The sequence below is a fragment of the Erithacus rubecula genome (assembly GCF_903797595.1).
Source record: "Erithacus rubecula genome assembly, chromosome: 28".
Lineage (NCBI taxonomy): Eukaryota > Metazoa > Chordata > Aves > Passeriformes > Muscicapidae > Erithacus > Erithacus rubecula.
The window spans coordinates 1,155,222-1,172,109 of NC_136680.1; the positions used below are offsets into that span (position 1 = coordinate 1,155,222).

Sequence of the window (16,888 nt, forward strand, 5' to 3'; positions counted from 1 at the left end):
CCATCCCTGGGAAGGAGCACTGCCAGTGATGTGACTCCCCCCGAGCTCCAGCCCCGCTCAGACCTTGCCCAGATCATGACCTTTATCTCCTCCAAACGCTGAGCCAGCTCTGAAACCAGCCAGGAGGGACCTGCAGCAGCAAGAGCTTTCCAAACTCCATGACACAAAGCCTGGAACAGCTTTCCAAGCTTTGGAGGTGCACACCCCAATTCCAAATTGCTCCAGCACAGGTTTCCCTGGAGCAGGCAGAGCTCGGTGTGAGGCACAGAGAGCCCAGCCTGTCCAGATGGAGGGGATGGAGCTGCTGATTACAGCAGGGAGGGAATTGGGAGCTGGGACGTGAAACCAGAGAGGGGAAACGTTTAAAGCTTTAATCTTGGAAACAGCTTCCTGATAGGAGATTTATGAGCGGTTGGAATAGTCTCCTCTGCAGGAGGCTGGAAGCTGTGCTGCTGAAATGAGACTGGATAAAAGGGGAGACAACACATGAGGAATGGATCTGCTCTGAGCAGGACAGGACCCAGAGGTTCCCTCCCAGCTCCATCACCTTCCCAACCCCACACCTGGGGCATCCTCCCCGCTGGCACCAGCTTGTCACAACACTCAGCACAGCTCCATGAGTGTCACCAGCCTGAATCTCTCTCCTGAGCCTCATTTTTTTGGCTAATTCCAGGCGTGGTAGCCAGACCCTGGGGCTTGACACATCCGACTTTTGTGTGGGAGCCTGTGGAAGGGGCAGGTTCGTTAATACATGTTTAACTTGGACCTTGAAGGGGCTGAACTTTTCCTGACTTAGCTCTGCCTGTATCTATATCCCACTTTCCTGTAATCAACCTTTCCCTTTTTCCTGCCTGGGCCTTTCCCAGTGAGTTCGTGGGTATTGGTTTTCTCTGGAGCTGCTTCAGTGCTGCTGGAGGATGTGGGAGTGACAGCTCTGACCTTCCAAGCTCTGTATTCACCCTACATTTATCCAGCTCCTCTTCCAACCTCAGCATGACCTGAAGGGGTGAAAAGACCAAGGAGACAAAATCCAGCACCTCTGCAAACCCAGCAGAGAGTCATGGAATGGTTTGGGTTGGAAGAGACCTCAAAGCTCATCCATTCCCACCCCTGGACAGCCAAGGACAATCTTCCACCACAGCAGGTTGCTCCAAGCTCTGTCCAGCCCGGGAAAAGCTTTGTTGGGAAGCTGATCCAAGGCTCAGCCTCGTAAAGCTGCCGAGGCAGAGCCCTGAGCAGGGATTAGATGCTAAAGCCTGACCTCAGCCGGGTGCAGCCAGCCCAAAGCGCTCTGACTTTGGGCTTACCCACAAAAACAGCAGTGAAATCACTTCATTCATCCCCAGAGCCTCCTTTCCTCCCTTCCTTCCTTCCCCCAGCCAAGCTGAAGCTTAAAATAGCATTTTGCATTCCTCCTGTTTCACTCCAGAACTAATTAATACCCAATCAGCCCAAAGCTCTTCCCACAGCAACCTGCCCATCCTTGGCAGCAGCAGGAGCTCCCAGCTCCTCCCAAAAGCTGCTTCTGGTGGAGCACCTGGAAAGAAGAGAGCTGAAACAAGAAAACACCAGAATTCCAGCCCCACGTGCACACATAACTCTGCAGCGCCCATAAATAATATCAGCACCGTGGTAATTCCCCAACATCATGAGCAGTCGCTCTTCCAGAGGTTCCAGCAGCTCCTAAATTAGGATTAAACCCACGAGTGAAGCTGTGTCCTCGTGGGTACATGCACAGAGCAGGTTAACCCCACGTCCAGCCTCGTGGATGGTTTTAACCCAGCTAAAAAACCCCTTTGGATCCAGCACAGGGCGTGGGATGGGAAAGATGGGGCCCAGATCTTGCTTCACTTGGATTTCACAGCCTTTTTTTCACCCTCTCAGCACCCCAGGCCAAGGAAACGTCATCCAGGAGGGCTCCAAACACGTCACCCACGAGACATCAGCCCATCAGGATGGAATTTTTCCTGCTCACACATCAGGATCACACAGGGAATGTGGACCAGGAGAGGGTGTAAGGACTGGCACAGGCACAGGGAACTCGTGGCAGCGACAGGGGAGGGAGAAAAGGTCAAACACACCAGGCTTGACGCGTTGATTTGGTTTTCAGCCCAAATTTCCACCCACGGAACGAAGGCAAGGGCAGCCTGAACGCTCCAGGCAGCTCATGAGCAAAGGCTGGTTCATCCCTTCAGTCCTTGCATTTACTGCTTAAAACAACCCTAAAATGACTAAAAAAAATATATATATATATGCCAAACATCCTGCATCTCTGTAGAGCTCCATCCTCTCCCCCGATAGCTGTGAGGAGGAGGGAGAGGCAGACACCCCCAAAAATAAAAGAAACCATTGAAGAAAAGGTGAAGTGAAACTGTGGCTGGCTGACACGATGCTGTTTAGTTTTAAATTAAAAAGAGTGATGACAGGGGTGAGGGGATTCCCTGAGGGGATCACCCTCAGGGGCCAGGCTTAGGCCAGCAGCTGTGACCCCCTCACACCCAGCTGTCCCCGAAGAGAAGCTTTAAGGAGCTGCCACAAGGGACGACACTTCTCCTGGCTACAATGGGCTTCCTTTCCTGCTTAGGCAAGCGTGACACCCACGAGGGGCTGTGAACATCCCCCAAATCGGCCTCAGGGAGTGTAAAAAGCGACACACACACAAACGCACTCTGCCGCGGCTCCCGCCGCTCTGAGGGGGCCGCGCCCCCGCGAGGCCTTTTTATACCGCCCGCCACGCGCGCGCCCGGTCACGTGCCTTCCCCTCCCGCCCCCGCCGCTGACGTCATCGCCGCGCGCGGCAGCATGGCGGCGCCCGGCGTGGCGCCGGTTCGAGCCCGGTGAGTGCGGGATCGGGGCCTCGGTGCTGCCCGACCCCTCCTGAGCCCCCCTGGAACGGGCTCGGTGCCTTCATAAGCCCCCCGGTACCTGCCCGGTGCCTTCATAACCCCCCCGGTGCCTCCATAACCACACTGGTACCTGTCCCTTCATCACCCCCGGTGCGTTCCCCACCTCTCCAAACCCCCCATTCCACGCCCTGCCCCTTAACACCCTCTCCTCCCCCCTTTTTCCCCCTTTCCCCGCAGGTTCCTCACCTCCAAGGAGCAGTTCCACGCCTACCTGCGGGCAGGGGGCGAGGGGGAGAAGAAGGAAAAGGAGGAGAAGGAGGAAGAGGAGCAGGTCAGCGATGCCCAGAGTGAACCCCCAGCCAAGAGGGTGAAGGCAGAGGAGCTCGGGCAGGACGGGGAAAGCCAAAGGAATGGTGGAGACGAGGAGAAGGAGCGCCCGGAGAAGAAGAGAGCCCGGGGGCAGAACAAGAGCCGCCCCTGCATGAAACCCAGCTGCTACGAGCAGAGCAGGCTGTGCCCCTCGGTGACACAGGTGTGACACAGGGCCCTGCCCTGCCTGGCTTTGGTGGCGTTTTGGGGAGGAATCCATCCCTGGAGGGTGGGGAGGCTCTGGCACAGGGTGCCCAGAGCAGCTGTGGCTGCCCCTGGTGCCTGGAAGTGTCCAAGGCCAGGTTGAACACCTTGGGACAGTACAAGGTGTCCCTGTGGGAGGGACTGAATGGGATTTATAGTTGTTCCCAACCCAAACCCATGTGGAACTCCATAAAAACCAGCTGGCATCATCTGATTACCACAGCAAATCCCCACCCTCCTGCAGCACAACCCTGGGAGCAACCTCACCCTCCCTCACCTGCCTAGACCCACCCAGAGCTGTGCTGCTGCCCCCCAGCCCTGCTGTGTGTGTCCCCAGAGCTGTGTGCTGTCCCCAGAGCTCTGTGCTGTCCCCAGAGCTCTGTGCTGTCCCCAGAGCCGTGTCTGTGTCCCCAGGGCTCTGTGCTGTCCCCAGAGCTGTGTGCTGTCCCCAGAGCCGTGTCTGTGTCCCCAGAGCTCTGTGCTGTCCCCAGAGCTCTGTGCTGTCCCCAGAGCCGTGTCTGTGTCCCCAGAGCTCTGTGCTGTCCCCAGAGCTGTGTGCTGTCCTCATAGCTCTGTGCTGTCCCCAGAGCTGTGTCCTGTCCCCTGAGCTGTCTGTGTCCCCAGGGCAGTGCCGGGCAGTGTCCCCAGGGCTCTGTGCTGTCCCCAGGGCTCTGTCCTGTCCCCTGAGCTGTCTGTGTCCCCAGGGCTGTGCCGGGCAGTGTCCCCAGAGCTCTGTCCTGTCCCCTGAGCTGTCTGTGTCCCCAGGGCAGTGCCGGGCAGTGTCCCCAGGGCTCTGTGCTGTCCCCAGGGCTCTGTCCTGTCCCCTGAGCTGTCTGTGTCCCCAGGGCAGTGCCGGGCAGTGTCCCCAGAGCTCTGTCCTGTCCCCTGAGCTGTCTGTGTCCCCAGGGCAGTGGCGGGCAGTGTCCCCAGGGCTGTGTGTGTCCCCATAGCTCTGTGCTGTCCCCAGAGCTGTGTGCTGTCCCCAGGGCTCTGTCCTGTCCCCTGAGCTGTCTGTGTCCCCAGGGCTGTGCCGGGCAGTGTCCCCAGGGCTCTGTGCTGTCCCCAGGGCTGTGTCCTGTCCCCTGAGCTGTCTGTGTCCCCAGGGCTGTGCCGGGCAGTGTCCCCTGGGGCCGCGCTGCCGGTTCCTGCACGACGTGTCCCGGTACCTGGCGGCCAAGCCGGCGGATCTGGGCCAGCGCTGCGTCCTCTTCGACACCTTCGGCCGCTGCCCCTACGGCCTCACCTGCCGCTTTGGCCAGTGCCACCTCGGGGATGGCCACCAGAACGTGGTGAATGCTGCCCTGGCTCAGCAGTGGGAAGGGAAGGTGCTGGTGAGGAACAGTCTGTCCAAGGAGCTCCAGCAGCAGCTGCGCAAGAGGAAGTTCAGTTTTCACAAGGCTGAGGAGTTTCTGCGTGGGATTCGTGGTGGGAAGGGAGGAAAAGCTGAGGGGGGATCCACAGAGGGGGGTTCCAACTGTGCTGCAGCTCAGGAGGGCCTGGGAGAACTGCAGGAGCAGGGAGATGATCCCAAATCTGAGGCCTTGCAAAACTCCCAAAGGGCTGGGGATGATCCCAAACCTGAGACCCTGCCAAATTCCCAAGGGGCTGAAGATGATCCCAAATCTGAGACCCTACAGAGTTCCCTAAGGGGTGGGGATGATCCCAAACCTGAGACCCTACAGAGTTCCCAAGGGGCTGAGGGTGATCCCAAACCTGAGACCCTGCAGAGCTCCAGAGGGGCTGAGTGTGATCCCAAACCTGAGACCCTACAGAGTTCCCAAGGGGCAGAGGGTGCTCCCAAACCTGAGACCCTGCCAAATTCCCAAGGGGCTGAGGGTGATCCCAAACCTGAGACCCTACAGAGTTCCCTAAGGGCTGGGGATGATCCCAAACCTGAGACCCTGCCAAATTCCCAAGGGGCAGAGGGTGCTCCCAAACCTGAGACCCTGCCAAATTCCCAAGGGGCAGAGGGTGCTCCCAAACCTGAGACCCTGCCAAATTCCCAAGGGGCAGAGGGTGCTCCCAAACCTGAGGCCCTGCCAAATTCCCAAGGGGCAGAGGGTGCTCCCAAACCTGAGGCCCTGCCAAATTCCCAAGGGGCTGGGGGTGCTCCCTCCATCCCAACCCTGGGCCCACTGACAGATGAAGACATCGTGAAGCTGCGGCCGTGTGAGAAGAAGAAGGTGAGTCCCTTGTGTCCTGGTCCCATGGTGGAGATTTTGCATGGAAAGATGGAAGAGAAACCCCTTGGAGATGCTTTAGCTGGGAGAGGCAGGCAGGGCATTGCTTACATGTGGCAGGAATTCCTCCCTGTGAGGGTGGGGAGGGGCTGGGATGGAATTCCCAGAAAAGCTGTGGCTGCCTCATCCCTGGAAGTGTCCAAGGCTGGGCTGGACAGGGCTTGAAGCACCCTGGGATAGTGGAAGGTGTTGCTGCTCATGTGAGGCATAGAATTGGATCCTTAAGGTCCATTCCAAGCCAAACCATTCTGTGATTCCACAAAAACCATTGCAGCTCTGCTAACCTGAGCCTCCATCCCTGTTTTCCAGCTGGAGATCCAAGGCAAGCTCTACCTGGCTCCTCTGACCACGGTAGGTTGATCAACTCCATCCCTGTGCCAAAACTCACAGCTGGAACAGAGCAGATCTCACAATCCCTGTCCCTGCTGTGCCTGGCAGTGTGGGAACCTCCCTTTCAGAAGGATCTGCAAAGGTTTTGGGGCAGATGTCACCTGTGGGGAGATGGCTGTGTGCACCAACCTGCTGCAGGGCCAGTCCTCCGAGTGGGCTCTGCTCAAGCGCCACCACACCGAGGACATCTTCGGGGTGCAGGTGGGTGTCACCACCCCCTAACCCACCCACAACTCACTTCCCAGGGGAAAAGCTGCCCCTGGAACTCAGGGAAGCTGTTTGCCTTTGGCAGCTGGAGGGAGCTTTTCCAGACACCATGACCAAGTGTGCAGAGCTCCTCAACAGGACGATCAACGTGGATTTTGTGGACATCAACGTCGGGTGTCCCATTGACCTGGTCTACAAGAAGGTGAGAAGTTGTAGTGCCTTTTCTTTCCATGAATCTTTGTTTTCTCCCTCATCCCCTGCTGCCTGATTGTTCTTTCCATTCTGATCCAGAGCTCCCAGTTCATTTATGAGCAGTAGATCTCAAGGAGAAGGGGAATAAGCTGCTCAAGGAGCAGGGAACGGTGGCGGGATCTGGGAGGGAAAAACACTCTGGAGTTTTTTTTTGGTTAAAGAATCCACTTTGTCCAAACTTTGAGATGCTCCAAGCTTAACCTGAGCAGCTCCAAGGAGTGTCCAGTGTGAGGAAAGCCCTGAGTGTGCCATGTTGTGTCCCTCAGGGAGGAGGCTGTGCTCTGATGACTCGCTCCAACAAGTTCGAGCAGATCGTCCGCGGGATGAACTCGGTGAGTTCAGAGCACCTGGAGCTGAGCTGCAGCCCAGTCCTGCCTGGCCTCACCTTCCCACCTCTGCAGGTGCTGGATGTCCCACTGACAGTGAAGATTAGGACTGGGGTGCAGGAAAAGGTGAACGTGGCTCACAAGATCATCCCCAGGATCCGGGAGTGGGGAGCGGCGCTGGTCACGGTACGGGGCACACGGGTGGGGCTGGTGGCCTGGACATCACATGGGGGTGACCTTCCCCTGCCTTGCAGTGTCCTCTGCTAAAATAAATACATAAGAGGAGAATTCAGGTGCAGAGGGTATTTTCCTGCCTGCTCCTGAGCCTTGGGTCCATCATCATGGAATCCCAGAATGGTTTGGAAAGGGACCTTAAAGCTGATCCCATCCTACCATGGGCCATGGGACAATTTCCACTGTGATTTCTGTGATTCCACTATGATTCTGTGCTCCAATCCCTGTCCAGCCTGGCCTTGGACCCTTCCAGGGATGGGGGAGCCACAGATGGTTCCTGCATTGCTCTGGAGCAGAAGTTTCTCCCAGATAGGAGCACAGATGGTTCCTGCAATGCTCTGGAGCAGAAATTTCTCCCAGTTAGGAGCCACAGATGGTTCCTGCAATGCTCTGGAGCAGAAATTTCTCCCAGTTAGGAGCCACAGATGGTTCTTGCATTGCTCTGGAGCAGAAGTTTCTCCCAGATAGGAGCCACAGATGGTTCCTGCATTGCTCTGGAGCAGAAGTTTCTCCCAGATAGGAGCCACAGATGGTTCCTGCAATGCTCTGGAGCAGAAATTTCTCTCAGGAGCCACAGATAGTTTTTGCAATGCTCTGAATCAGAAATTTCTCTCAGTTAGGAGCTGGGAATGTGGGATCAGCTCTTTGAGAGGGGATTAATTCTGTCCCATGCTGCATTCCCTGGGGACACCCCAAAAACATCCACCTCTGTAAATCCAGCACCAAACCCAGATACGGATCCCAAAAAAATCCCTCTCCCAGCACCCGCAGCCCCAAGATCAACCCCGATGGTGAGCCCAGAGCCACTGGCAAGGCTCCTTTCCCCATCCTGCTGTGGCTGCCCCCTGTCCCTGGCAGCAGGGTGTCCCTGGTGTCTCCACAGCTGCACGGGAGGTCCCGGGAGCAGAGGTACACCCGGAGTGCAGACTGGGATTACATCGCCGCCTGCGCGCGCCTCGCCCGCCCCATGCTGCTCTTCGGTACGTGGGGCACCCCCTCTCCTGCTGTCCTGGCACCTCCAGCCAGAAAGAAAGGCACCAACTCCTCTTGGGAGTGTGCAGTGACACCTCCCAAGCTCCATCCAGCCTGGCCTTGAAGGAGTTTTTAATAGCTGAAATAACTTCTTTGCCCGTGACACATTTTCAGAGTATCTCCATCCCCCAAGCTGGGAGAGAAAACCCCAAACAGCAGCACAGTGTGGAGCCAGAGCTGTTTGGAGCTTTTTCCATTTTCCAGGAGGGGGAATAAAGTGGGAAATGAGAGATATCAGCTCTGCTCAGAGCTCTCCAAACCTGGAGGAGGCAGCAGGAGAAACATCCATTTCCTCCTTCAAGGAGTCTTTTTTTGTTCTCTCGGCTGTGCCTCTCTGCAGCCCCCAAACACCAGGGATGGGCTGGGGAGGGTCTGGGACTGGCAGCTCCTCCAGGAATGGTTCAGAGCAGCTCCAGGGAGGGATTGACAGAGCCAGAATCACAAAATCATGGCATGGTTTGGGTGTGTCCTGGTGTGAAGGACAGGTGTCTGACAATAAAGGCAGAAACTCCTCTCTGAAATGTAGAATATAAACCCTTCCCTCTAAATTATTATAATTTGAAATTAATACAATAATTTGAATTAATACAATAAACAGCATTTTAAATACAATAAACAGCATTTTAAATACAATAAACAGCATTTTAAATTCAATAATCAGCATTTTAAAGAGCCCAGCCTGGAGTTCCCATCCCTCATTTTAGGCTCTTACACATTTTGTTTCAAATTCCTTCAAAAATGGGGAAAAACCCCCCAAGTTCCCAAGGATGGGAAAAAGGTTGGAGCATCCCTGGTGCTGCTGATGTGCCAGAGGGAAGGAACACAAATCACTCAGGATTTAAAGGTGTTTTCTTACCCCTGTGGCACAAAATCCCTTCAGGGAAACAAGCTGAGAGTGAAAGAGAAAAGAGGAGAAAACTCCTTTTTTTCCATGTAAGGGAACATCCATCAGAGACACATCCCTGGGAATCCAAAGCAGGAGCCTCTTTGGACCATCTGGCTCTTGGACATTGTGTCCATTTTGAATTTTATCCCATGCCTGGATTAGCTCACTTTGACTTGTCCTCACAGATCACTTTGACCTCTGCCTTCTCCCTCCTTTCTGGGCAGGAAATGGGGATATTTTGTCCTATGAAGATGCAAATCGAGCCATGCAGATGGGAGTTTCTGGAATCATGATTGCAAGGCAAGTGTCTGTGTTTCCCTTCACTCCTGAGCTCTGGTGGTTCAAAAAGAGGGAAAAAAAAAAAAAAAAAGAAAAAAAAATCCCTAAACAAACCCAAAGTGGAATTTCCTCTCAGTGAAACCACTTTGAAAATGGGTAAAATCAATTTGTAGCAGTTGGAACTTCTTGTTGGAATGGAAAAGGAGATTTAAAGGAGAATTGGCTGGGAGATCAGTGCTGGAAAGTGTCTCAAGAGCATCAGTGGTGGGAATAACAATCCCTTTTCTTTTGCTGGCTGCAGAGGGGCACTGATCAAACCCTGGCTTTTCACTGAAATCAAGGAGCAGAGACACTGGGATATCTCCTCCAGTGAGAGATTTGACATCCTCAAGGACTTCACCAACTATGGCCTGGAGCACTGGGGCTCAGACACTCAGGGAGTGGAGAAAACCAGGAAATTCCTGCTGGAATGGCTCTCCTTCCTGTGCAGGTAATGCTGCCCAGCCTGCAGGAGCAATAATTCATGAATCCCTAACACTCACTGATGTCACTTTTCATTTTATTCCAGGTACATTCCAGTTGGGTTATTGGAACATCTACCTCAGAGAATCAATGAGAGGCCACCCTATTACCTGGGCAGGGACTACCTGGAGACCCTCATGGCCAGCCAGAACGTGGATGATTGGATCAAAATAAGGTAATAAATCTCATTTCAATTGAAAAAAAGAGATGTGGCAGAGCCTCCTGTAGAGCCACAGGGTTGTGTGACAGCTGGGGACTGAACCCTGGGGTGATGGGAGGTGTCCCTGCCTGTGACACTGGATGAGTTTAAGGTCTCTGAGTTAATTCTGCCATTGATTCTTTCTCCCAGTGAGCTGCTCCTGGGCCCTGTCCCACCCAGCTTCACCTTCCTGCCAAAGCACAAAGCCAATTCCTACAGATAGAGCTGGCCAGGCCCTGTCCTGCAGCAGGAGTTTGGATGGGCTGGAGCAGGAGCAGGGCTGCTCTGGCAGCTGGAATAAAGCTGATGGTTTTAGAAGCTGCTGAGTTTGTTTTTGCCTTACTCCCCACATCTGTAACATCTGCATTAAAAATCCACAAATGGCCCCAAAATCTGGTGAGATTCCACAGATTTCTGAGGAAAAAACTGGCCAAGTGAGTGGATAAAATATCCAGAGGAAATGTGACTTAAAATGGCCCCAAAAGCCTGGAAATCACACAAAAAATGGTCCAAAAAGTCCTGAAATCCATACTAAAACACCTAAACTCTGCCAAAATGTCAAGGACTGCTGGGAAAAGCATCAGGAAAAATTGAGCCTAACAAACCAGAAAATTCACACCAAGAAATGAAAAATCCCCTCAGAATCAAACAGAAAATGTGCCCCACATTGCCAAAAGTTGCACTGGAACACCCCAAAAGTGGCAGAATTCCAGGGGTTATTGGGTAAAACATCTGGAAAAACCTAGGGAAAACTCTGCCTTAAAAACAGGAAAAATAATTTAAAATCAATCCTGGCAAACAAACACCCATTAGTGAGGGGATCTCTGCCTCCAGCTCCCAGCCAGAACTGTCCCACATCTCTGGGAACATCCCACCAGGATATTCTTGGGAGGGACAAATTCCCAGGGCAAGGACCAGCAGCATCCAAAACCCCACCAAAGCAAAATGCCACAGAGCTGATGTTCCAGCTCCAAAGAGAAGCTTCTCAAAGAATTCTGAAGGCTCTGGGGACAGCCTGGAGCGTCTCAGCAGCATCCCCACACCTGGGGGACACAAATGCCACCAGCAGAGTGGGGGGAGCCGTGATGTGATCCCAGCTGAGCCCCCGGGCGAGCTGCTGCCCCGGTAGGTGTCATGGCGGCGCCCTGTGCCTCGGTAGGTGTCATGGCGGCGCCCTGTGCCTCGGTAACTGTCATGGCGGCCTCCTGTGCCTCGGTAGCTGTCATGGCGGCCTCCTATGCCTCGGTAACTGTCATGGCGGCCTCCTTGCCTCGGTAGGTGTCATGGCGGAGTCAGGAAGCGGAAGTCGTTGCCGTCACGTGGCACTCGCCCAGTTCCGCGTGCGGGTGGCGGTAACGCCCGGTAGTGGCGGGGGGGGCACTGGGAGAACTGGGGGGGACTGGGAGGAACGGGAGGCACCGGGAGCCGGGGTGGGTCCGGGAAGGGGCGCCGGGAACCCAGCGGGGTAAGTGGAGGGGTGCAGAGATAACGGGGGTGAGCGGGGGGGGGCACCAGTGGGTCAGGATGGGGGACACTGGGGGATACTGGGGGATACTGGGGGACACTGGGGGACACTGGGAGCACTGGGGGACACTGGGGGACACTGGGGCGGTGGCGGAGGGGTCGAGGAGGAGCTGTGGGGGGACTGGGTGGGGGTAACTGGGACGGCTGGGGGAATAACTGGGATCACTGGGGGGCGCAGGGGAACTGGGAATGTGACCAGGCATTAACTGGGAGCACTGGGGGGCGCAGGGGGTGTGCCCAGCTCTAACTGGGAGCACTGGGGGCACAGGGGGTGTTACCAGCTCTAACTGGGAGCACTGGGGGGCTCAGGGGGTGTTACCAGCTCTAACTGGGAGCACTGGGGGGCTCAGGGGGTGTGCCCAGCTCTAACTGGGAGCACTGGGGGCTCAGGGGGTGTGCCCAGCTCTAACTGGGAGCACTGGGGGGCTCAGGGGGTGTTACCAGCTCTAACTGGGAGCACTGGGGGGCTCAGGGGGTGTTACCAGCTCTAACTGGGAGCACTGGGGGGCACAGGGGGTGTTACCAGCTCTAACTGGGAGCACTGGGGGCTCAGGGGGTGTGCCCAGCTCTAACTGGGAGCACTGGGGGCACAGGGGGTGTGCCCAGCTCTAACTGGGAGCACTGGGGGGCACAGGGGGTGTGCCCAGCTCTAACTGGGATCACTGGGGGCTCAGGGGGTGTTACCAGGCTCTAACTGGGATCACTGGGGGCACAGGGGGTGTGCCCAGCTCTAACTGGGATCACTGGGGGGCTCAGGGGGTGTGCCCAGCTCTAACTGGGATCACTGGGGGGCTCAGGGGGTGTGCCCAGCTCTAACTGGGATCACTGGGGGGCTCAGGGGGTGTGCCCAGCTCTAACTGGGAGCACTGGGGGCGCAGGGGGTGTTACCAGGCTCTAACTGGGATCACTGGGGGGCTCAGGGGGTGTGCCCAGCTCTAACTGGGATCACTGGGGGGCTCAGGGGGTGTTACCAGGCTCTAACTGGGAGCACTGGGGGGCTCAGGGGGTGTTACCAGGCTCTAACTGGGATCACTGGGGGGCACAGGGGGTGTGCCCAGCTCTAACTGGGAGCACTGGGGGCACAGGGGGTGTTACCAGGCTCTAACTGGGATCACTGGGGGCTCAGGGGGTGTGCCCAGCTCTAACTGGGAGCACTGGGGGGCTCAGGGGGTGTTACCAGCTCTAACTGGGATCACTGGGGGCTCAGGGGGTGTTACCAGGCTCTAACTGGGATCACTGGGGGCGCAGGGGGTGTGCCCAGCTCTAACTGGGAGCACTGGGGGGCACAGGGGGTGTTACCAGGCTCTAACTGGGAGCACTGGGGGGCGCAGGGGGTGTTACCAGGCTCTAACTGGGAGCACTGGGGGGCACAGGGGGTGTGCCCAGCTCTAACTGGGATCACTGGGGGCACAGGGGGTGTTACCAGGCTCTAACTGGGATCACTGGGGGGCACAGGGGGTGTGCCCAGCTCTAACTGGGATCACTGGGGGGCACAGGGGGTGTTACCAGGCTCTAACTGGGATCACTGGGGGGCGCAGGGGGTGTGCCCAGCTCTAACTGGGATCACTGGGGGGCGCAGGGGGTGTGCCCAGCTCTAACTGGGAGCACTGGGGGCAGTGCCCACACCATGCCCCTGCGCTCCTGGCGCTCGCTGTTCACGGGGCGGCTGCTGCTCCTGACCAACACCCTGAGCTCCGGGGGGCTCCTGGCGGGCGGGGACCTCCTGCAGCAGCAATGGCAGCGCCGCCAGCGCCCCGAGAGCCAGCAGCAACTGGGGCGCACTGGTGAGCACTGGGATGGGCTGGGCCAGTCCCAGTGCTGCGGGAGAGCTGGAGACATTCCCACCCTCCCTGCTGCTCCAAGCCCCAAAGTCCAACCCGGTCCTGGGCACTCCCAGGGAATTCCAGCCTGGCCAGGAATTCCTTCCCAGTATCCCACCCAAATTATCCTTTTCCAGTTTGCAGCTGTTCACTGTGGACTGGAATTCCCATCCCAAATCCATTCCCTGTGTCCTGTCCCTCCATCCCTCACCCCAAATCATCCCCAGCTCTCCTGGAGCCTGGAAACAGCTCCAGGATTTCTCTGGAGTTTCCCTTCTCCATCCTTGGACATTCCAGGGATCCAGGGGCAGCCACAGCTGCTCTGGGAATTCCAGCCCAGCCAGGAATTCCTTCCCAGCATCCCACCCAAATTCTTCATTCCCTGTGTCCTGTGCCCCCATCCCTCATCCCAAATCCTCCCCAGCTCTCCTGCAGCCTGGAAACAGCTCCAGGATTTCTCTGGAGTTTCCCTTCTCCAACCTTGGGCACTCCCAGGGATCCAGGGGCTGCTGTGGGGATTCCACCCCATGTCTCCCCACGCTCCCAGGGAGGGATTCCTTCCCCTGCTGAGCTGGGCTGTGTTTGCAGGCAGGATGTTTGTGGTGGGCTGCAGCCTGGGCCCCCTGATGCATTTCTGGTACCTGTGGCTGGACTCAGCTTTCCCTGCCCGCGCTGGGCGGCGCCTGCGGACGGTGCTGAAGAAAGTCCTGATTGACCAGCTGGTGGCATCCCCCACCCTGGGGGTCTGGTTCTTCCTGGGTATGTGGGATCCAGCCCTGCTGCTGCACACACACCCCAAAATCCCACCCTGGGAGCTCCTGGAGCCCTGGGGCTGTGCTTGTTCCCTGGGGGAGTTCAGTGTCCAGCACCTTCTGGGGGAGAACCTTGCCCTGATCTCCATCCCAAAACCTTGAACATTTCCTTGAAATCCATCCCAAATTTCCTGAACCCTTCCCTGGTCTCCATCCCAAAACCGTGAACCTCTCCCTGATCTCCATCCCAAAACCCCCCTGAACTTTTCTTTGATTTTCATCCCAAATCCCCTGAACCTTTCCTTGAAATCCATCCCAAATTCTCTCAACCTCTCCCTGATCACCATCCCAAAATCCCCCGAACCTTTCCTTGAAATCCACTCAAAATCCTGAATCTCTCCTTGAAATCCATCCCAAATCCCCTGAACCCTTTTTTGATCTCCATCCCAAAACCCTGAACCTCTCCCTGCTCTCCATCCCAAACCCCTGACACGGCTCCATCCATTCCCTCAGGCCCCAGACACATCAGTCCCTTCCCTTCCCTTTCACTTTTCCATTTCCTGGAACTCCCTCTGGTGCCCCACTGCCCTCCCTGCCCATACTGGGAGGGGTTTGGGGCATTTCCCAGCAATTCCCACCCCAATTCTCCAGGTTGGGGCATTTCCCACCCCAATTCCCCAGGTTGGGGCATTTCCCACCCCAATTCCCCAGGTTGGGGCATTTCCCACCAATTCCCACCCCAGATCCCACCCCAGTTCCCCAGGTTGGGGCATTTCCCACCCCAATTCCCCAGGTTGGGGCATTTCCCACCCCAATTCCCCAGTTTGGGGCATTTCCCACCCCAATTCCCCCAGCTCTGTCCCCGCAGGCAGCGGCACCTTGGAGGGCCAATCTCTCCAGGAGAGCTGGGACGAGCTGAAGGAGAAATTTTGGGAATTCTACAAGGTACCCCCCACCCCAGGCTGCCCTGTGTTCCCTGCTGGGGTGCAGGGGGAAGCACCCAGCTGCTCCTGCTCCTTTCCAGGCTGACTGGTGCGTGTGGCCGGCGGCGCAGATCCTCAATTTCCTCTTCGTGCCACCCACGTACCGTGTGGTTTATGTCAACGTGGTGACCCTGGGCTGGGACACCTACCTGTCCTACCTCAAACACAGGGTGAGCCCCTTCCCTCAGCCCCTTCCCAGCCCTGGGAATGCTCAGCTCATCCCTGGTTTGAAGGACAAGTGTCTGACAATAAAGGCAGAAACTCCTCAATGAAATGGAGAATGCAAACATCCTCCCTCCAAATTATAATTTTGAAATTAAGGGGTTTTCAGGCAAAGACATAGGAATAGGAATAACAGTTCTTTACTAGGAAAATTAAAATAGAAATGCAGTATTACACAGAACAATCCCAAACCCTGCCAGAGTCAGAATCCAAGCTGACACCCTCAGTCAGTCAGGGTGGTGGCACAGTCCCATTCCATGGTGCTGCATCCTCCTGCAGGGGCAGATGTGGCTCAGCTGGAGCAGTGCTCCTGGAGAAGGTGCAGTTTCCTCTGAAGCTCCAGGGATGATGTGGAAGGGTCTGGTTTTCCTCTGGAATCCAGTGGAAAGATGGAAACTTGGTGTCCAAAATCTCAGTTTTTATCTGGGTAGGAAAGGCTTGGCTCCTGCCCTGGCTGGAGCATCTCCCAGTGGGATGATGGAATTTTATCAGCCATGCACTGGGACTCACTGGCCATGAACAGGAGATATCTGCTGGAGGGAGGATGGGCTGGGGAAAGATAAAGATGATTGCCCAGCTGGTTTAAAGATGCCCATTAGCAGAGAATGTGTGCCAGGAGATCAGGGACACTGCCACACCCAGTTTGAAACAATGGCCCATTAACAGGAGATATCTCCCACAGGGATCAGGGACACTGCCACACCCAGTTTGAAACAATGACCCATTAACAGGAGATATCTCCCACAGTGATAAGAATCTGCCACACCCAGTTTCAAACAATGGCCCATTAACAGGTGATACCTCCTGGATGAAGGGTGGGGCATGGGAAAGATAAAGATGATTGCCCAGCTGGTTTAAAGAAGTCCATTAGCAGAGAGTATGTGCCAGGAGATGAAACTCCAACAGAAGGTGACAGAATTCACATTTCCGGCCACACCAACCCAACACACTGATGTTTTATATTTTATTTTATTTTTTCCAGGATCCCCCTCGGCAGAGCCAGCGCAGTGCTGGGGCATAGAGAGAACACGAGGCCATTCCAGAGGCTCCTGCCTGCCCCAAAGGGATTTCTGGGCATTGTGGATCACCCCAGCTGAGGGAATGGATGGCCAGAGTCAGCCCCCCACCTGCCTGCTGCTGATTAATTCATCTGCTAATTACAGCCATGGGTTGGGGTTGTAACAATCTCTTGTTGCAGGATAATCTCTAAAGTGATTTCTTCTGGGATTTGCCCCCGGAGCTGGGGTGAGGAGGAGCTGCTGCAGCCCCTGGGAATTGTCCTGGCTGGGTTTGTTCCCTCTCCAGCCACCTGGAGCCACCTGGATCCCCCCTGAGCAGATACTGGGGAGGAATTCCTCCCTGTGAGGGTGGGGAGACCCTCAATGGAATTCCCAGAGCAGCTGGGGCTGCCCCTGGATCCCAGGAGTGTCCAGAGCCAGGCTGGAGCATCTGGGGTGCTGGAAGGTGTCCCTGCCCTGGCAGGGTGGGATTTAAGGTCACCCCAAAGCAAACCCACTCTGATTCACTCCAGCTCTCCCTGCAGCTCCTCTCTCCTTCCCCTGCTGCTTTTTCTCTTGGATAATTTCACTCCACTCCCCCCT

General features: G+C 56.1%; 2 protein-coding genes across 3 annotated transcripts; both read left to right on the plus strand.

Annotated features, from left to right (window-relative positions):
- Window positions 1–2,783: 2,783 nt before the first annotated feature.
- DUS3L (dihydrouridine synthase 3 like) lies at window positions 2,784–10,300 on the plus strand. Its single transcript, XM_079328121.1, has 13 exons — window positions 2,784–2,837; window positions 3,084–3,378; window positions 4,523–5,602; window positions 5,969–6,010; window positions 6,098–6,250; window positions 6,342–6,458; window positions 6,775–6,840; window positions 6,910–7,020; window positions 7,952–8,048; window positions 9,211–9,286; window positions 9,567–9,755; window positions 9,834–9,962; window positions 10,137–10,300. The coding sequence occupies exons 1-13, from the start codon at window positions 2,803–2,805 to the stop codon at window positions 10,207–10,209; spliced, it is 2,463 nt and encodes an 820-aa protein (XP_079184247.1). The 5' UTR covers window positions 2,784–2,802; the 3' UTR covers window positions 10,210–10,300.
- A 954-nt stretch (window positions 10,301–11,254) lies between these two features.
- MPV17L2 (MPV17 mitochondrial inner membrane protein like 2) lies at window positions 11,255–16,490 on the plus strand. Of its 2 annotated transcripts, XM_079328305.1 has the most exons (6): window positions 11,318–11,351; window positions 13,128–13,294; window positions 13,919–14,089; window positions 14,951–15,027; window positions 15,107–15,235; window positions 16,270–16,490. In XM_079328305.1, exons 2-6 carry the CDS (start codon window positions 13,138–13,140, stop codon window positions 16,306–16,308), a joined length of 573 nt encoding a protein of 190 aa, XP_079184431.1. In that variant the 5' UTR covers window positions 11,318–11,351; window positions 13,128–13,137; the 3' UTR covers window positions 16,309–16,490. The 2 variants fall into 2 exon arrangements, with proteins under 2 accessions (XP_079184432.1, XP_079184431.1); XM_079328306.1 differs by lacking the exon at window positions 13,128–13,294 and having other exon boundaries at window positions 11,255–11,348.
- Window positions 16,491–16,888: the final 398 nt, after the last annotated feature.